Source organism: Penicillium verhagenii (genome assembly GCF_028828195.1).
Source record: "Penicillium verhagenii strain IBT 33310 chromosome Unknown utg000004l_segment0_segment0, whole genome shotgun sequence".
Classification (NCBI taxonomy): domain Eukaryota; kingdom Fungi; phylum Ascomycota; class Eurotiomycetes; order Eurotiales; family Aspergillaceae; genus Penicillium; species Penicillium verhagenii.
In genome coordinates, this window is record NW_026643168.1 from 1,620,898 (window position 1) to 1,638,992 (window position 18,095).

The 18,095-nt window shown below is 46.8% G+C and overlaps 7 protein-coding genes across 7 annotated transcripts; 6 read left to right on the forward strand and 1 right to left on the reverse strand.

The window, feature by feature from the left end:
- Positions 1–4,933: 4,933 nt before the first annotated feature.
- N7466_003513 (NAD(P)-dependent alcohol dehydrogenase) lies at positions 4,934–6,099 on the forward strand (the record flags this gene model as incomplete). Its single annotated transcript, XM_057162910.1, has 2 exons — positions 4,934–5,110; positions 5,194–6,099. The coding sequence occupies 2 exons, from the start codon at positions 4,934–4,936 to the stop codon at positions 6,097–6,099; spliced, it is 1,083 nt and encodes a 360-aa protein (XP_057024025.1).
- A 526-nt stretch (positions 6,100–6,625) lies between these two features.
- Positions 6,626–8,113, forward strand: N7466_003514 (uncharacterized protein; the record flags this gene model as incomplete). Its single annotated transcript, XM_057162911.1, has 1 exon — positions 6,626–8,113. The coding sequence occupies one exon, from the start codon at positions 6,626–6,628 to the stop codon at positions 8,111–8,113; it is 1,488 nt and encodes a 495-aa protein (XP_057024026.1).
- A 1,041-nt stretch (positions 8,114–9,154) lies between these two features.
- Positions 9,155–10,300, forward strand: N7466_003515 (uncharacterized protein; the record flags this gene model as incomplete). Its single annotated transcript, XM_057162912.1, has 2 exons — positions 9,155–9,385; positions 9,443–10,300. 2 exons carry the CDS (start codon positions 9,155–9,157, stop codon positions 10,298–10,300), a joined length of 1,089 nt encoding a protein of 362 aa, XP_057024027.1.
- Positions 10,301–11,302: 1,002 nt separating this feature from the next.
- Positions 11,303–11,800, forward strand: N7466_003516 (uncharacterized protein; the record flags this gene model as incomplete). Its single annotated transcript, XM_057162913.1, has 1 exon — positions 11,303–11,800. The coding sequence occupies one exon, from the start codon at positions 11,303–11,305 to the stop codon at positions 11,798–11,800; it is 498 nt and encodes a 165-aa protein (XP_057024028.1).
- A 1,829-nt stretch (positions 11,801–13,629) lies between these two features.
- N7466_003517 (uncharacterized protein) lies at positions 13,630–14,098 on the forward strand (the record flags this gene model as incomplete). Its single annotated transcript, XM_057162914.1, has 3 exons — positions 13,630–13,689; positions 13,756–13,826; positions 13,882–14,098. 3 exons carry the CDS (start codon positions 13,630–13,632, stop codon positions 14,096–14,098), a joined length of 348 nt encoding a protein of 115 aa, XP_057024029.1.
- A 320-nt stretch (positions 14,099–14,418) lies between these two features.
- N7466_003518 (Zn(II)2Cys6 transcription factor) lies at positions 14,419–16,324 on the forward strand (the record flags this gene model as incomplete). Its single annotated transcript, XM_057162915.1, has 5 exons — positions 14,419–14,465; positions 14,518–14,560; positions 14,624–14,722; positions 14,839–15,292; positions 15,411–16,324. 5 exons carry the CDS (start codon positions 14,419–14,421, stop codon positions 16,322–16,324), a joined length of 1,557 nt encoding a protein of 518 aa, XP_057024030.1.
- A 101-nt stretch (positions 16,325–16,425) lies between these two features.
- N7466_003519 (uncharacterized protein) lies at positions 16,426–17,933 on the reverse strand (the record flags this gene model as incomplete). The annotated part of the gene is made up of 6 exons (XM_057162916.1): positions 16,426–16,742; positions 16,799–16,861; positions 16,915–17,269; positions 17,324–17,521; positions 17,573–17,665; positions 17,718–17,933. The coding sequence occupies 6 exons, from the start codon at positions 17,931–17,933 to the stop codon at positions 16,426–16,428; spliced, it is 1,242 nt and encodes a 413-aa protein (XP_057024031.1).
- Positions 17,934–18,095: the final 162 nt, after the last annotated feature.

The window sequence follows — 18,095 nt, forward strand, 5'->3', positions numbered from 1 at the left end:
AGGATCTCAAGGCAAATATCTTCAAGCTACTCCACGATTGGCTACACAATGCGAAGACTGGAAAGTGGGTCCTCGTCCTAGATAACCTCGACGACGATCGGTTTCTCCATGCTAGCCCAGGACACGATCACAGTCTTCCATCTGAGCGATCAATCTGGTCTTATCTCTGTCAAAACTCAAAAGGCTGTGTTGTGATAACGAGTCGGAGTAGAGGGGTGGCTTTGAAGACCGTGGAAGACTATGACATTATTCCGGTCGAACCGATGGACGAGGGGTATGCAATCTCGCTTTTTGAAAAGAAGCTCGGCGCACAACCTACCCGCTCCGCAAGTATTCAACTCGTTGCAGCTCTAGAATACATCCCGCTCGCAATTGTGCAGGCGGCGGCCTTTATTAAGCAAAGAGCACCACGAGAGACAGTCACACAATATTTGGACAGGTTCCAGAAGAGCGATCGCCAGAAAATCAATCTTCTTGATTACGAAGGTGGCCAACTTCGCAGGGACCCAGAGGCCGCAAATTCTATCCTTCTCACTTGGCAGATATCATTTGAGGATATTCAGGAAAGAAGGCCATCCGCGGCAGATCTATTATCCCTGATGAGCTTTTTCGATAGACAAGGGATCCCTGAAATTCTTCTACAAGAAGGCCAAGATGTAAAAAAAACCGACGAACAGAGTGATGCAAGTGATACAGAAGATGAAAAAAGCACATCTAGCGAGCTCTATCGCTTTGAGGATGATATATTGTTGCTTATGGGCTATTCTTTGGTATTTGTCACCTTAGATCATGCAACCTTCGAAATGCATCGATTAGTTCAGTTGGCGATGCAGAAATGGCTTGGTGCTCAAGGTACTTTAGAGTACTGGAACGACATTTTTATCCAAAGGCTCGAGAAGAATTTCCCCAAAGGGAGTTTTGAGAACTGGAAGGAGTGTCAACTGCTATTTCCCCATGTGCAGTATAGCATGACACGGCTACCAGTTAAAACCCCCTCGATAGAAGTTTGGACATCATTACTCGATAAAGCAGCATCATTTGCGTGGACAAAAGGAAACTGGGTCGACGGCAGAAAGATGGCAAAGATGGCAGTGAAAAAAAATAAAGATTTATTTGGGATTAGGAGCGAGAAAACACTGTCAAGTTCTCATATACTTGGTCTAGTGTATATTCTTAGAGGGGAATGGAAGAAAGCTGAAGAACTCCTGCTGCAGTCGATCGAGATAAAGAATCAGGTGCTTGGGCCAGAGCACCCTGATACTCTGACCAGTATGGGAAACCTAGCGTTAACCTACCGAAATCAGGGACGTTGGAAGGAAGCTGAAGAACTTGAAGTACAGGTAATGGAGGCAAGGAAGCAGGTGCTTGGACCAGAGCACCCTAGCACTCTGACCAGTATGGGAAACCTAGCGTTAACCTACCGGAATCAGGGACGTTGGAAGGAAGCTGAAGAACTTGAAGTACAGGTAATGGAGGCAAGCAAGCAGGTGCTTGGACCAGAGCACCCTAGCACTCTGACCAGTTTGGGAAACCTAGCGTTAACCTACTGGAATCAGGGACGTTGGAAGGAAGCTGAAGAGCTCCAGGCTAAGGAGCTTAAACTATGTTCTAAGGTACTTGGACCAGAGCATCCTGATACTCTGACCAGTATGGGAAACCTAGCGTTAACCTACCAAAATCAGGGACGTTGGAAGGAAGCTGAAGAACTTGAAGTACAGGTAATGGAGGCAAGGAAGCAGGTGCTTGGACCAGAGCACCCTAGCACTCTGACCAGTATGGGAAACCTAGCGTTAACCTACCGAAATCAGGGACGTTGGAAGGAAGCTGAAGAACTTGAAGTACAGGTAATGGAGGCAAGCAAGCAGGTGCTTGGACCAGAGCACCCTAGCACTCTGACCAGTATGGGAAACCTAGCGTTAACCTACTGGAATCAGGGACGTTGGAAGGAAGCTGAAGAGCTCCAGGCTAAGGAGCTTAAACTATGTTCTAAGGTACTTGGACCAGAGCATCCTGATACTCTGACCAGTATGGGAAACCTAGCGTTAACCTACCAAAATCAGGGACGTTGGAAGGAAGCTGAAGAACTTGAAGTACAGGTGATGGAGGCAAGGAAGCAGGTGCTTGGGCCAGAGCATCCTGACACTTTGACCTGCATGAATAACCTGGCATTCACTTTGAAATCCCTCGGGGATAATGAAACTGCATTGCAAATGATGGCCAAGTGTGCTGAATCTCGCAGCAAAACATTGGGCCCGAATCATCCTTCGACTTTATCATCAATGTCCACTTGGACAGAGTGGAATAGTTCAGGTGAAACTTTGCCCTTCAAGCCTGTTGAACTACAAATTGTAACATCATTGGAGGAAGATACCGAAGCTACAACGTGATTATTTTCTATTGGTCGCCTTGACATACGACAATTTCTCGTTTCATTGTTTTTTCTCGCCCTTGGCTTCGTTTACGTCAACTGGTACAGAGCAGGGGTTAGAGAATATACTTGCCCGGTCATGTGAATATAGGAGACCATCTTTCTTCTACTTGATGTCTGTTTATTTGTCCAATTCAAAATACCTAATATTATGCTCGAGGCTTCCATATGCATATTACTCATTTTTGTATTGGAAACTCTAGAAGCTATGCCTTTGCTGCATGCGATGTAACCCTACACATCCATGTGATTGATCTAGTTAGTACAGAATACCAATTTCACATTAGTTACAGAGTCGTGATCAATATAGCCGCTTAGGTGCCTACAGGCTACTAGTAGTCTATATACAGGAAAAGCGAGTTGAATAAATGAAAATAATGGAGAAAGGCATGGAAACAAGGGTAGAATAGCCTCTAGCTGTTCATGAGGAATGCTCAATGAAGTTGACGAGGCCCGGCTCTGCCCGGGTGCGGCGCGGATGAAGATGAAGCATCGTTCATGAGCTTCTGTATCCTGGGCGTTGCATGATTTGCTGCTAAGTCCAGATCCTCCTGAGTCGGACGAGCGCCACTTATGATTAATAGCGCAATGATAGACTCACTATGTCTTCCATTATGCATGGCACATTTCAAAGGAGTGTTGGGAGTAACCCTAGACCTACATCCGGCCACGGTAATAGGTTCTATGACATTAGGGTCGGCCCCAGCCTCCAGTAAAATTCCGACGGCATCGGCATCGGCGTTCCTGGCTGCTTGGTACAATGAAACTTTTAACGGGGTGGCATCAAGGTAGGTAAGCTTGGCACCACGGCGTTTTGTCGATCTGGGGTCTCGGTAGTTGACATTAGCTCAGCATCGTCACAAAAAGATCCAGCATCTCTGAATTCTTGTGTACTATTGCCCAGCGTATTGGTGTATGGCCTGGCATGCGTAGAAGAATGCCGCACGATAGAAGATCCGCTCCCCGGGCTATGAGAACATGCGACAATTCAAGGTGATTGCCTTCAGCCGCCAAGACAAGCGGAGTCCGGGCCTGTCGGTCTCGTTATTATGGAATCTGTGCACATTTGCGCAGAATTTGTAGCCTTGGGATACAGGGAAGGGCGGGGTTCAAAGAAGTCGGCACGAGCTGCGGTTGTGGCGCTCTAAATGCCTTAAACCTAGTTTGGACGAAGCCTGTCTTACTATCGCACAGGCCACTTGGATTCTTGGAGTCTGGACCTCCATCTCAAAGCTTAGACGAGCTTCGTTTAGCTTGGCGTAGCTTGATGTTGGAAAATTAGGTGACGATGATCGAGTCATAGAGGAGATAGAGAGTGAGATATCAAAATTGATTGACAGCGGAGTCGGATATTTAATCAATCGGTGTTCTAGAGCACGACAATATTTTGTTAGATGCAGGGGCTATCTCTGCAAGGTGGTCAAAGAAATCAACATCGATTGAAGAACTCGGTCATAAATAAAAATTACTTTGAGATCCAGTCTAGTAAAATTGATCGAGATCGAGATTCCGAGATATGTAAGCTATGGAAGGGATCGTGAACAGCAACTCTTGTCCGAGTAGCCTGGCGGCTATAATCTTCGGAATACTGCCTATCTCCAGAGTCCACGTCATCATTCTAAAAAGTGGATCTCGAGGGGGTTCAAATTTCAATTGTGTTAGCTTGGTTGCCAAGGGTTGATCTCAGATCTTCATGATTTCAAAGCAAGCCACACAGGAATTGAATGTCTCTGGGGGTGAATTTCATTCATTGTCAGAGATGCCTTATCGGAGAAGATGTCAGGGGCAATGCTATGATATCAAGACCAAACTTTTTTAATTCCAGCTTCTGTTTGCGGTTAGTCGGGAAGAAAATTATCTGAAAAAAAAAAAACTGAAAAAAAAAAAGGATTTGGTTCTTTTTCTCCATAAATTTTTATGCGGAAATTATGTCTTGATTGATCAGCAGTGAAAACCAGATTTATCCCCAAAGGAACCGAGGCTGACGCTAACTCCCGCCAGTGCCGCCACAGAACAACCTTAAATCCGAAGCTGAAGAATTCTCCACTGTCAGCAAGAAGAATGCATGAAATGCATGTAATGCTTGCAAAACAACTTAATGAAACAAATTGCAGAAGGCATCGCTACCAAAATTCTCTTATCTTTCATCAACACCCTAAGCCACTAGTAGTATTGAACTCTTTTCTTCGAGAAAAAAAAAACGTTGGTTTCCGAGGACGGACATAACATAAGTTGGTTAAGGCCGTGATGACATGCCAATCTATGGTTCAAGTGGACCTATACTGATTCAGCAAATCCACAACAGAACCAAATGGAGGAATTTTCCAGAATTCTCGCAGACCGGGCAAGGGCAATGACGTTGAAGTCAGGAAATGAGGGATTGGTATAAAAGAGACAATGAGTCTCCTCAACTGATGTAGACCAATCCCCAGACTCAAGTCAATTAACACTTCTCATTCACCAATTGACACTCTAATCCACCCAATTATTACCACTATAATCATCATGGGTTCTACCGATTACCAATTCGAGGGCTGGATGGGCCTCGACAAGGAGGCTGCCAATGGCAACATGGTCTGGCAGAAGTTTGAGCCCAAGCCATGGGAGGAGACCGACATTGACATGCGTGTTACCCACTGTGGTATCTGTGGCTCGGACATGCACACTCTGCGCAGTGGATGGGTATGTGAATCACCCTGAGAGACGAGGAGATGGAGAGACAGAGAGACATTGCGAGAGAAATCGGTGTCTAACAGTTATTACAGGGACCTACCACCTATCCCTGCTGCGTCGGACACGAAATTGTCGGTATCGCCGTCCGCGTCGGCTCCAAGGCCGAGGGAAACATCAAGGTCGGTGACCGCATCGGTGTGGGTGCCCAGAGCGGTGCCTGCTTGAACAAGAATGGCGACTGTGAGGCCTGCGCCTCAGGTCTGGAGCAGCACTGCAACAAGATGGTGGGCACTTACAACGGCACCTACGCCAACGGAGGCAAGTCCTTCGGTGGATACTCGCTATACAACCGCAGCAACTCGCACTTTGTTGTCAAGATCCCCGACGCTATCTCCTCTGCAGACGCCGCTCCCATGCTCTGCGGAGGTATAACGACCTACTCCCCTCTGCGCCAACACGGCTGTGGACCGGGTAAGAAGGTCGGTATTATCGGTGTCGGTGGCCTGGGCCACTTCGGTATTCTCTTCGCCAAGGCGCTCGGCGCCGACCGCGTTGTCGCCATCTCTCGCAAGGGTAACAAGAGGGAGGATGCATTGAAGCTCGGCGCTGATGCTTACATCGCAACTGATGAGGACGAGGACTGGGTCAACAATAACCGCCAGTCATTGGATCTCATTATCTCCACCGTGTCTTCCTCCAAGATGCCAATTGTCGGCTACAGCCAGCTACTGCGCACTCGTGGAACGTTGGTTCAGCTTGGTGCACCTGAGGATGGTGGACTTGAGATTCCTGCCTTCGCGCTGGTTATGCAGGGTATTAAGCTTGGTGGTTCTTTGATCGGTAGCCCTGATGAGATTCGGGAGATGCTGGAGCTTGCTGCTACTGCGAATATCAAGCCTTGGGTTGAGGAGCGCCCGATGAAGGAGGCTAACAAGGCTATCCAGGATATGGAGGACGGCAAGGCTCGGTTCCGTTACGTGCTGGTGAATGAGCAGTAAGGGATTCGGAAAACGACAAAAATGTAACTAGCACTAGAATTGGCGTTTGATGATGAAAGGGAAGCGTTTGAATGGTTAATGTTTGAAGCGATAGCAAATGAGATGAATCAATTATGATAACATAGAGTTCAAGGATTCAGCATATGTATAATGCAGCGCTGTATATAATACAGTTCAAAAGCAAATATTAATTTGAAATTACTCGTAATTTACTTTCTGCCGGTCGGAAAATTGAAATTGAGATGTGACTCTTGGGTGACCCTTGGGTGGCCTCTATCGGCCGCCACAGGTAACGTTAACATAAGAAAGATCGACGTGTCACACGCGCATAACTATCCCCCCTCCTGCATTTTTCCACCATCTTAAGCTCCATATCTTCCATTTCAACTTTCCGCACCTTCTGAGTGCCCTTCCTGCTCGCCTTCTTAAGTATTCCTTGTTTGTGCTGCATCGAGCATAAAAACCCAGGCCAACAATTACAACTGACTTTCAGCAGTATCTCGAAAGCCCATCTCCAACAGGCATCATGGCAATCCCGATTGCATCTCCAACGGCCTCTCCCCTTCGCTTGCTACCAGGCGTCCAAAACCTACAGCAGAATTCTCCATATACTGACGTGTATACAAATGCCGCCATATCTCCTCTTCGTACTCGATCAAACATTCGGCATTTACGGGACGAAACTTCACATTCCCACCCAGAACCCCAGCGTTGGCAAAACCCCGGAGGTTGGGGTGCCCGGCATATAAATGACCACGCACCATTCACACTCTGGAGCGAAGAAGAACGCAAGTTTCGTTCCCCCACGAAGGATGAGTTTGCCTGGATCCATAACATGTCTGGGGCTAGTGGCATGTTCATTGGCGGATGTCTGCTTTGTATTACAACAACCTGTCCACCGAAACCAATTCCGCTAACTATCGGAACAATGCCAGCGATTTTCCGACGCCCCGAAGAGCCATTCAATCACCCAACCCTACTCCCTGAATCAGGCTATTCAAACCCCCGGATTTCAGATCCATGCCCTTCTCTGAGGTGGCCTCCTATGACAGATCCAACCACTACTCAGATGATGATGGTCTTAGAAGCAATGTCGGAGGTTGCAAATGTTGTTGCTGCCACCTTTTTCCCCAGCTGGACTGTGTTTGAGCTTGAGACTTCTGACAACCGAAGTTATGGGTTAAGTTCCCTACCAGGTGTCGTGGCAGGCCACACTGCCCTGTATCACCATAAGGCTACACCATTCCTTCCCCCACTACGAAGCCCGACTCGCCCCCGCTTGGTTGTCCCTAACCCAGACCAAGCTATTGAAGACCTAACGAACTACCTCCAAAATTCTCCAAATCTGACCCCAGGTTGTAGAGTCGAGAGTGGTCTTAATCAATCAGGCCGCTCAACTACCTCTGCAAATGCCTCTGCAACCGCCTCCGCAACGGCCGCTACAACATGTGGCGTCAAAATCTGCAATTCTATGGGTGAAGAAGCCCTCACTGTGGCCCATCATGGATTTTTACACTCAACCGATGTTTATCACCCATCTACACACGGAGGGGACTTCATTGGAGAAGTAACTGATTCTCGACCAGAGCTTAATGTTGGCCTAGTAAAATTTACGCCTGCCGCTTCGGCCAGATTTACAAACTCTTGCTACTTCCAAGCTGCACCCCCAACCTGCATCCTTGAAGGCTCCAAGGTATCGGCAGGCTCGTGGAGCGAGGTAGACGGAATGAGTTCAGGGATGATTAGCTTGATGAAGGAGGCTCGCAGGATCATGCGCCCACCACGTCCGACTGGTCACCCCGCAGTCCTCTTTACCCAATGGAACACCGGAATCTTGTATCGTGTGTTTGGAAATATCAGTAACCGGATATCAGATGGCATTTGTGGTGCCCCAATCGTTGATGTCAACTCTAGTGGAGTCGCTGGATTTTTCCACCGGAGTGATGAGGGAACCTATTGCTACAGTGCGGAGCTTGATGATCTTGTGGCTGAGGAATGGAATATTGTTCAGTAGCTATTATTATCCGCCTGCCGGTTGTGGAATGTTTTCGCGAAGTTGTACTAATTATCATAGCTGAAAATTACAGGTGTCTCCCATTGATTGTTGATAAGCCTTTCAATCTCATGGTAACAATGTGGTACTATGGCGGCCGATAAGGGCCAGCTGCCAATTCCCAATTTCAACTTTCCGACCGGCAGAAAGTAAAGTATGAGTAATTCCAAATTTGTAACTATTTTTTTCTCCCTCTAATCTCAAACTTCTCAATCTGCTTAGATTACCCCGCGCTCGCTTGATTTTACTTTGTATTCTGATATACACAGTAGAAAGTGTGTTTTAAGCAGGCCTTGTATTGATTTACCTTGAATTACATGAAGAGCGGTATTGTACGCTGTATTGTGAGCGGTATTGTACACTGTAATGTACACTGTAATGTACACTGTAATGTACACTGTAATGTACACTGTAACGTACGCTGTAACGTACGCTGTAATGTACACTGTAACGTACGCTGTAATGTACGCTGTAATGTACGCTGTAATGTACGCTGTAATGTACGCTGTAACGTACGCCGTCACGTTTGCTGTAACCTACGGTGTAACGTACGGTGTAATGTACGCTGTATTGTACGCTACATTTCACACTTCATTGTATGTTGAATCGGACTTCATATATTGAATCTACGCACATGGGGTCACATGGCGCATCTTTATTTCCGTAATCTCTATTTTTCAATAACTAGTATGTATCACATGCCATCGATAGCCTCACTTCGTTCAGCTAATGGTCTCAAATGAAGCTTGAGGGGTTTGGGATTGAGATATTCCTATATGGGATAAATACAATACGGGCGGGAAACAGGGCGGTGAAGTAAAATTGAAATGGGGATGTGTTACTAGGGTGGCCCTTATCGGACTCCGCAGTCCTATTCAAGCTCCGCAATCCTATGCAAGCTGCACATGTGGGGCTTCCATTCTTCTATTTCTGCAAGTGTCGCATACTTCCTCCTCAAAAGATCTTCTAACTATTTGATCTCAGAGGTTTCAGAAGCTATCAATGTACCATACAATCCAAGACGAGCCCAGCTCGCCCAAAACCCCTACTATGGAGATCTCGTCGCCAGCGTCAAAATCTTCATGGGCCTTTTCACAACCCTGCAGTGGGAGCTCCGGCGGACTCTCAGAGACATTAAGATTGGAGCTCATCCGCATTTCCGGAGATCTCTGCTGGGCCTGCAGCTCTTACGGCACCCAAGTCTGCCAAGTGTTTAGAGAGAGAGACACAAGAGTAAGTGTCGCTGGTACTACCAGTAGGACTAGTATGTGGCTAACTATTACTGTGTAGGATGATCTTTGGGCCCACATGGGTCTTATGAATTATTCTCCCCATTCCCTCGCAAACGCCATACTATTATGTCCAGCCTGCCATATGCATTTTGATCGTGATAATGACCCTGCCTTTCTTTTGGTGCCGACGGATTTGGATTATTTTATCCGATTTGAGCAAGATGACAGAATCCGGAGGCAGGAGGTTGGATGGCCTCCCGGCCGACAAATCCCAACAAGTGCCATGTATACAGCATACCTTGAGAGCTCGGGGAAGGGTCGTGAGGGGTACACTCCAGTATTTTTGAAATATTACCTGCATAATATGGCGCCCCCGCCCTATTTAACCTTACCAAAATATTGGCAAGGAGCACCAGCTGCCGTACTACAGCGTTGTATCATGGCCCTTGGGAGTGGGAGAATCGTGTCTCTCGGCCACCAGGTGGCACAGCTGGAAACACTGAGAAATCTATATTTCTCACCTATCGAAGGAACATTGCCTATTGATCTTCATGATTATAACCTGCCACCACAGGCAAACCCACCCCAATATGAAGATCCACCTGCACCAAACCCTCCGCTGTCAGAGCAAACATCTGATTGCGAGATCAGATCATCAGACTCTCAACCTGAGGCTGACCCGGACACCCAAGTACCCGATGCCAAAGATCCGGATTTCAACCCTGAGAACCATAGCCGGCATAACAACCGGAAGAGGAAGGGAAAGGATACCAGCGCCCAGGGTACCAGGAAGCATGCAAAGCGTGGTACTGGTCCAACCAGTTACCACTCTGGTCGGGAGAACTGGGTCCTAGGCCCTATGGCAACATCAGAGGATGCTATATTGCGGTACTCTCCAATTTTCGCTCGTGAATAGTGTCGTCCGCCTCCCAATATCATCCGCCTCCTACTGTTATCAGAATTCCACTGTTATCTGTATCCCACTGTTATACAGAGCCTATGTTATCCAGGGGGCTTTCTGACTTACTTTTTGCTAGTTGATCTCATGGGAATAAGGGTTATCAATGGTCTGGTCTCTTTCTCTGTTGGACCAGGGTGCCTGTTCAAATATCACCTGTTGATCTCTTACTTTATTATTGATGGTACATACTATATCAAGATTATTTGAATTTTCTTCTTTCAGTCTTGCCTTGTCTTTACTACTAACCAACTCCTTTCCCTTTAATCTTTATACCTCAACCTTTGTCAACTTCTTCCTTCTTCCAACTCTTTCCTCTCCTGACCTTTTTACTCGGATTAGGCCTTTACTCAGACATCTGGAGTAACTCTTTACTCCCAGGTGCCAACTCAACCTTGTGTTGTCCCATCATGTCTATCTCCGTTCCTCCGGATTGAACACCCATACCCAATACGACAGCCAATCCAACAACAAATCCGGTGGGTTCTCAGAACCCATTTAACTCACCTACAAATCGAACACCCCCAAACACTATCCCAGACTTGTCCAGTCACGAGTTGACAGTTTCGCGGTTTCGCTGGGAAGGTTTTCTCAAGGGTTTCCTTTGTTCAGTTGAGAAGGTTAGGGTAAGGTTTAGTTCCTGTCGCCAAACTTAACGTACCGGGTACTTAAGGCTGGCTTTCTCCCTGATTCCCTTCTCTTCTTCTTTTCTCTCTGTCTGTGTTTTCCTTGGGTTTCTAGGACCTTACTACAATATCATTGTATCTTCGCTTGTCGTGTCACAAGACTCTTTCGACTGAAGCTGGTAAGTAGCTTTCCTGAGTCCTATTCTAACAGATTAAAGAGCTATATCTAACATTTCAATAGCTATACCCAACCATTTCCTTCATCAGGAGAGATCCCGTCATGAGATACGGGAAGCAGTGCTCCGGATGGAGCCCACTTGGATTTAAAGACAATATGGACCAGCACATCTGGAGATTTGAAGGCGCTGTGATTACTGTATGTGGTACTAGGTACTACAGAAACCAGCAATGCGAAAGTTGCATCAAGGAGATGGGCTGCTTCCATCAATGTGTCATGGTCCCAGGTATCACCGGCTGTAATAATTGCCGGTATTACAGGAGGGCATCTACATGCTCACTCAATGACACTGCCACCACTTCAAATACACCAGCAGGCTCGAGTGCGCCGAGTACTTCCTCGGCACCCGGAGCATCGGGTGCCCAGCAAGGCACACAGTCATCAGCAAGTACGACAAATCGTACATTCCGATCCATTGTGAGCGAGGCACATGAAGCAGTGCTTCGGTTGGATGAAGTGGCTCGGTCGCTAGATGAGCGCCGCAGAAATCTCCAAGATGCACTGGGTGCCGAACATCCAGAAGTTCGCCTTCTGGATGATGATATCCGGTCACTTCGGAACATCATCGCTGATATGAGAAGCAGTAGGCTTTAATTCAGGCAACCTTTTGACCCTGGATCCTTCGTTTTTCGATACATATATTATGTTGCATCGGCATTATGTTTATTAATTACTGCCCTCCGAATGGATAGCGTTTAAGATTTAATCAAAACAGTAAAGAACAGGTCACTCTCATATTAACACTGGTTATACAATACGCTAGGCCTAATTGGGACGTATCAATGCCTTAATCTGCCTTAAATCCCTTCTCAAGTCCCTTCCCAAATCTATTCCCAAGTCTCTTCTCAGGTCCCTTCTCAAGTCCCTTCTTAAGTCCCTTCTCACATCTCTTCTCAAGTCTATTCTCAAGTCTATTCTCAAGTCTTTTTCTCAAATCCCTTCTTTAAAGTCTCTTCTTAAGTCTACTTGGTGTCTACTGTCTATTGGAATTTCTAGTTTATATATCAGGAGCCGTAATTCATATATCCTTCTTCTTTTAATAACATTTGAATAATATACCATAGTTATTTAAGTATGTATACATTAAAAAACTACTACATGACCTCTTTTTCTGCTAAGGGGGCTGGGAGGAAAAAATACATCCCAGTTACTGGTAGGCTTTAAATGTTAGTATGAGAGTGACTCATGTCCAGAAACTGGTTCAAACATTTGAATGTTTAGATTAAACTTCTAAATATATCCACCGCTACGAAAAGGTCATCATTCAAGTGGATGGTAACCTCTACGTGGGGGGGCAGTAATGTCATGGGTGCCAGTCGCTTTACGGGCTATTTCACTACTAATGTGTGATGGTTACGGGACTGGTTGTGGGAACTGCCGCTGGTGGTCCAAACATTGAAGCAGACGCTATCAAGTGCACACTCAATGATCACCAACTTATTACAGCCACCGAGGAAGTCTCTCAATCAACAAGCTTCCCATCAGCACGTAGTGGCCCACAGAAACACCAACATGGGTCTCAGATTAATAATAAGAACATTCCGTACGATAGTACCGGACGTACACAATACGCTCGCTGAGTTCGACGAGCTTGCTACCAGACAGAATGACCAGCGAGGGAACTTCCAGCAACTGTTGGACGGTTTGCATGCCGAAGTGCATCTCCATGACAATAATATTAAAAAACAACGGACATTGATTGGGATTCGAAAAAAAGAAAAGAATGTAACTAGCGGTGGAATTGGTGTTTGATGAGAAAAGGGAAGTGTTTGAATGGTTAATTGAAGCGATAGCGAATGAGATACATCAACTGTGATAGATTTTGTGATAGATCAACTACTAGTAGTAGTAAGAAAGTCCGACGCGTCACGCGGATATCTTTTCCCGCGTCCCCTCCCGCGTCTTTATAACCCCGCCAACTTTTCCTCTCTTCCATTTCAAGAATGAATTGATGACTTTGCAGCGATGGTCTACAAAGGTCTAGGTTTTCATTCGTTTGTTTACTCCACTTCTCTCAGGCCCTGTCATCATTGACAGTGATAACAGTGTCTGAGGGATATGGAAGAGATTCTCGCGATGACTGGCCAATATGGATACTCATTTTCATGTCTTAAGGTACTCTTACCATGTTCCCTCAGAATACCTGTTAGTGATGCTCTAGCTTCGAATTGAATGACCTTGATACAGGTCTTATTTTGAAGTTGATTGGAAAAGTGTAATATCGTAGACGTAAAGATTGCTGTATGCTCGGCGAGAACACTACGTAATGATGAAGTTGGAGCCGGACTTCATCAGTTCTATTATCCCCCTCAACTTCCTCCTTCAATCTCAATCTCCACCACATTGTTGCCCATCAGACTACTGCATTCTGTCTGCCGATAAGACTTGCCTTTATTGACTTTCATTCAGCTTTACTATTCAAGATGGGCTGGGATAAGTATGGAAACAAATACTACATCACGGAATCTGGCACTAACAGTCAGGTAAAGAACCAATGACAATACTATGTTTTCATGATGGCATAGACTAATAGTCGGTCTTTCCTCTAGGGTAACCACTACTCTAACCGCGATTATGGCCCTGATGCTCCGAACCAAAACTCCTACCACTATTCCAACAAGTAAGTGTCATCTGGTGAAAATGCGGAGATGAGATCCCCACTAACCCCACTCTAGGGATGGATCGTACTATTACTCCAACCCCAATGGCAGCACCTACTACAACGACGGTAAAGGTTCTGCCGTTTACACTCCTCCCGATTCTTCAAACTCGGACAACTATGAGGACTATTACGAGTCTTTAGAGTCTTCGGGGGGCTATGAGGAAACCCACGAATCCATACGCTATACGATAGATGTGCAGGTCGATAATGACACCTATAGGAGGTGGTGATTGCGAGCAGCATTGAGCTTTTTCTGATTTGCTTTTTGCTGATTGATTCCATGGGAATAAGGATTAGCAATGATCTGGCTTCAAATTGAATTCCCTTTGCAGTAGACTCTACTGTAGTTACCCCGCACTTTTCGGAAGTGGAGAATACACTAGTACTTAGTAGATTACGTTGATTGGAACAAAAGTACCTCCGTATCACCGTCGGATCGGAACTGACCGATAAGAAAGTCAAGCAGCCGAGGCCGTCGCGTCGATAACTCTCTCTTTCTTCCCTCTAACGGAATTCGAGTGAGAAAGAGAAGAAATTAACGCCCTGATGCATGACGCCGTCACCCCAGGTCGAGTTTGTGCTCGTTGCGCCCAAATTGTGAGTCTCCAGGGATTCCGTACTTGACGAATACGAGCACTGATAAGGGTAGAAACAACGATGCGACGGCGGATTGCCTTGCTCCCGATGCAAACGTACGTCTTTTCTACTTGTTATGCGCCAATGGAAGGACTGAGGCTGATTTGATCTTGAACTAGGCTTGGGCCATGTATGCAAGCCACGAGCACCAGCGGATAACGTGGAAACCTCACGACGAACAATCGCGTCACGAAGACCCCGCGCATCTCGGTCCCGCGGTGGGTGTTTGTCATGCAAGGCAAGGTAGATCTAGACCCAATGGATCTTGACAAGGCGCCCTCTCTTATATGGGCGAGAAGCTGATTTGAATTGGTCAACCTAAAGAAAAAAAAAGTGCGACGAGATCCACCCTCGATGCACTGACTGTCGCCGCTTGAATCTTCCCTGCCAATGGCCATCGTCATCAAGGAATTCTACGCCCGCACCTAGTGGAGATTCACCGGTTTCTTATGCGACGGACTCGCCGGATGAAGATCCGATGGACAATGCCGACGGAGATCCGCTGGCTATTGACTGGAGCACACCTGATAACGATGAGGAGTTTATCGCCTCACTTTTCCCGCACCCGTTGTCGGGCCAAAGAGCGCGAACGCTATCGATTGGGTCGCCGGTATCTACAAATCCACACTTGCGGAGCGAAGAAGATCGTTCGCTGTTTAATCACTATATCCACGTGGTGTCGCGTGCCTTGTCCCGATCTCATGATTCCGATCGGAACCCATTCCTGGTCACGCTTCTACCACTTGCTGCCACATCTGATACAGTCACTAGTGTGATCTTGAGTTTGAGTGGGTGCCATTGGAAACGCGTTTATCCAAGCATCTGGGGGTGTGCATTGAGAAGACAGGGGCAAGGTGATTAACCGTATGGAAGGATACTATTTGTGTTCCTGCTAACGAGAAAAAGCATTGGCTCAAGTAAACAACCTGCTCGGCAAAGAGGATGTCCGATGTATATTTGAAGCATGTGCAACCGTACTATTGTTATGCTTGACCGAGCTATTCGATGGAACCTCCAAAGTATGGAAATGGCATCTCAAAGCTGCCAGTGCCATTCTCAAATCTCCTGCATTTCACTCTTTGATTTCCAGTGATGAATGGACATTTTGCATCAGCCTGTTCCATTATCTGGACTCAATGTCCACTATCTCTCGATGCAAACCTCCACTTTTACACCCAGGCGCCAGCATGACCGAGCTTACCACCAGCTTTCGACGAAGCAGCGTACCAGAACTCGAACAGGGCCAATCTACGACGGCTATCTACGGAATATCTCCGACGCTTTTTGATTATCTGGGTATGGTGAATGTGCTGGCGAACCATCGAAGTAAACGAGTCGATGAACTATCCGAGATTGGCTTCCGAGCAGCAGCCACCCACGTGGAAACTCGGATTGACGAATGGCGCGTGGACCACGACCAGATGGCGAAAAAGGAGCCAGATACAGAGTCCGCAACCATCGCTTTTGAATGGGCTATCCGTCTGCGTCTACATCAGGTAGTAGAAGGATATGACCCCCTGCATAGCTTTGTTGAGAAAGCTATTGTCAAGATCTTGGATGCCGTGCAAGAGATACCCTATGCAAGCCGAGTGGAGGGTTGTCTTCTATTCCCACTTGTCATTGCGGGATCTTCCAGTGTGACCATTGAACGGCGAATGATTGTCAAGGAGCGATTAATGGTTATGGAAAATACTTTGGGATTCGGCCATATCCAGTACGCCCGACAGCTCCTGGAAAAAGTGTGGGAGAGCAACAGCACGTCGGATTTAAATTGGGCATCGGTGAGATATAGTCAATTTCCAGGCGTGGTCTTCATATAGATCAGCTCCCGACATATGATATGATGTAAAATAAATGTCGACGAATTCTGTACATATGCCTTGTCGATTGAAATATTGATTCACAGTGCTATAAAAATTCTTTACTGCTTTTTCCCTTGTTCCACCAGTTGGGCCAGGTCTTCCCTCATGTTGTACCCACAGACCTCTTCAATGGTCAATTTCCCAGGTCGATCAGACGAGGAACTCCAACCAATTCTCTCACTGAGATCCTCGCGCGCTCTGAAGCTAGCTTCCTGCACTCGCGTGGCTCGCGGTTTGCGCAGTTGCTCATATAACGATAATCCCTCACTGACTCCATAATCTTTGCGGAAGTTCTTGTGAAAGACTAGACCCAGTGCCCCGGCATCTTCAAATGCCATGCATGATCCCTGAGACTGATCGGGCATCATTGGGTGCGCTAGTCTCGTTAGTTCTGATCTTGAAAAATTGAAAAATAGAACCAGCATAACTTACCTGCGTCACCAAGTAAGCAGACCTTGCCTTTGACCCAGTATGGATAAGGGTCGTGTCTGTATACTGTTTCGAGAGCTGTAAGTACCCGTTCGTCTGTCTGTGGGGAGATGACCTACGTCGCCACATCTTGATATCTTCAGCGTTCAGCATCAACTTCCGCATTCTGGGGTCCAGGTCAGGGAATGTCTCGACCAATTGTTCGGGTGTGGCGCCGATATTCCATCCATCCTCGCGAAGGTTGTTGACAGAGGCTGGATAGAAGCAGTAGCAGCTTACAACTTCGCCGTTGCTACAGGGTGACATGACGATCTTGTTGATGCCGAATCCGCCCCAGTACTCGATGGCTTCGTTGGAGATGTAATCTTCTAAATCCAGGGAGCGGAGTTTCTCTGCGCTGATGATGCAGCGGTAGCAGCATGATGTGGACATGGTGAAGTTGGGTGTGATTTCCATCATTTCCCTCGTGAGAGACTGTGATGCTGTTAGTAGAAATATCTTTTTCTGCTTAGTAAATTGTGAACTTACTCTGATTCCGTCAGCGGCGACGATGATATCAGCAGTTGTCTGTGAACCATCTTCGAATTTAATTGTGCCTTCTTCTGGGTTGACGTCTGTGGCCTTGTGGTTGACTTTCAGTATACACTGTGGTCCCTCACCGGGTGCTTCAAACGCAGATTTCAGAAGTTGCTTGTGAATATCGATTCGGTGGAAGTTGTTATAGTCCTATCGCAGATTAGGCCATGTCCACCAGTCCAGGTTCTTTGGGAAACTTACCGTGCCAAATTTGGACTTGTAATCGCCGAGCGGATAAGTGCTTTGAACTTCTCCATCTGCCCAGTTGTGCATGATCAGTTGTCGAAGAATTACCTGAGCCGGCATTAGTTGATTCTCACTTATTTGATACGCGAGTGTCACATACCGGCTTTGCTGCGCTAACATCCACCCCCCATTCTTCCAAGAATCGAGATCCATTGGACGCGGCACTCAACGATGCACCCACTTCACCGGCAAAATCATATCGCTCATACACTGTCACTTGATGGCCCTGGCGACGTAGGGAAACGGCTGCGGCCAAGCCACCGAGACCAGCGCCGATAATGGCTACTTGAAGAGGAGTGTCTGTACGTGAAGGCATCTTTACGGTCACTGAACGAATTAAGAGAATGAGGATTGCAAATTCAAGAGTCCCTTCTACAAATATATACACGATTTTATGAAGCTATTGTCTCGCATCGTCGGCTGACACGGCTCTGGTCTTATCGGTAGCGACGGCGGACCTTATCTAAGCGACGGCTGC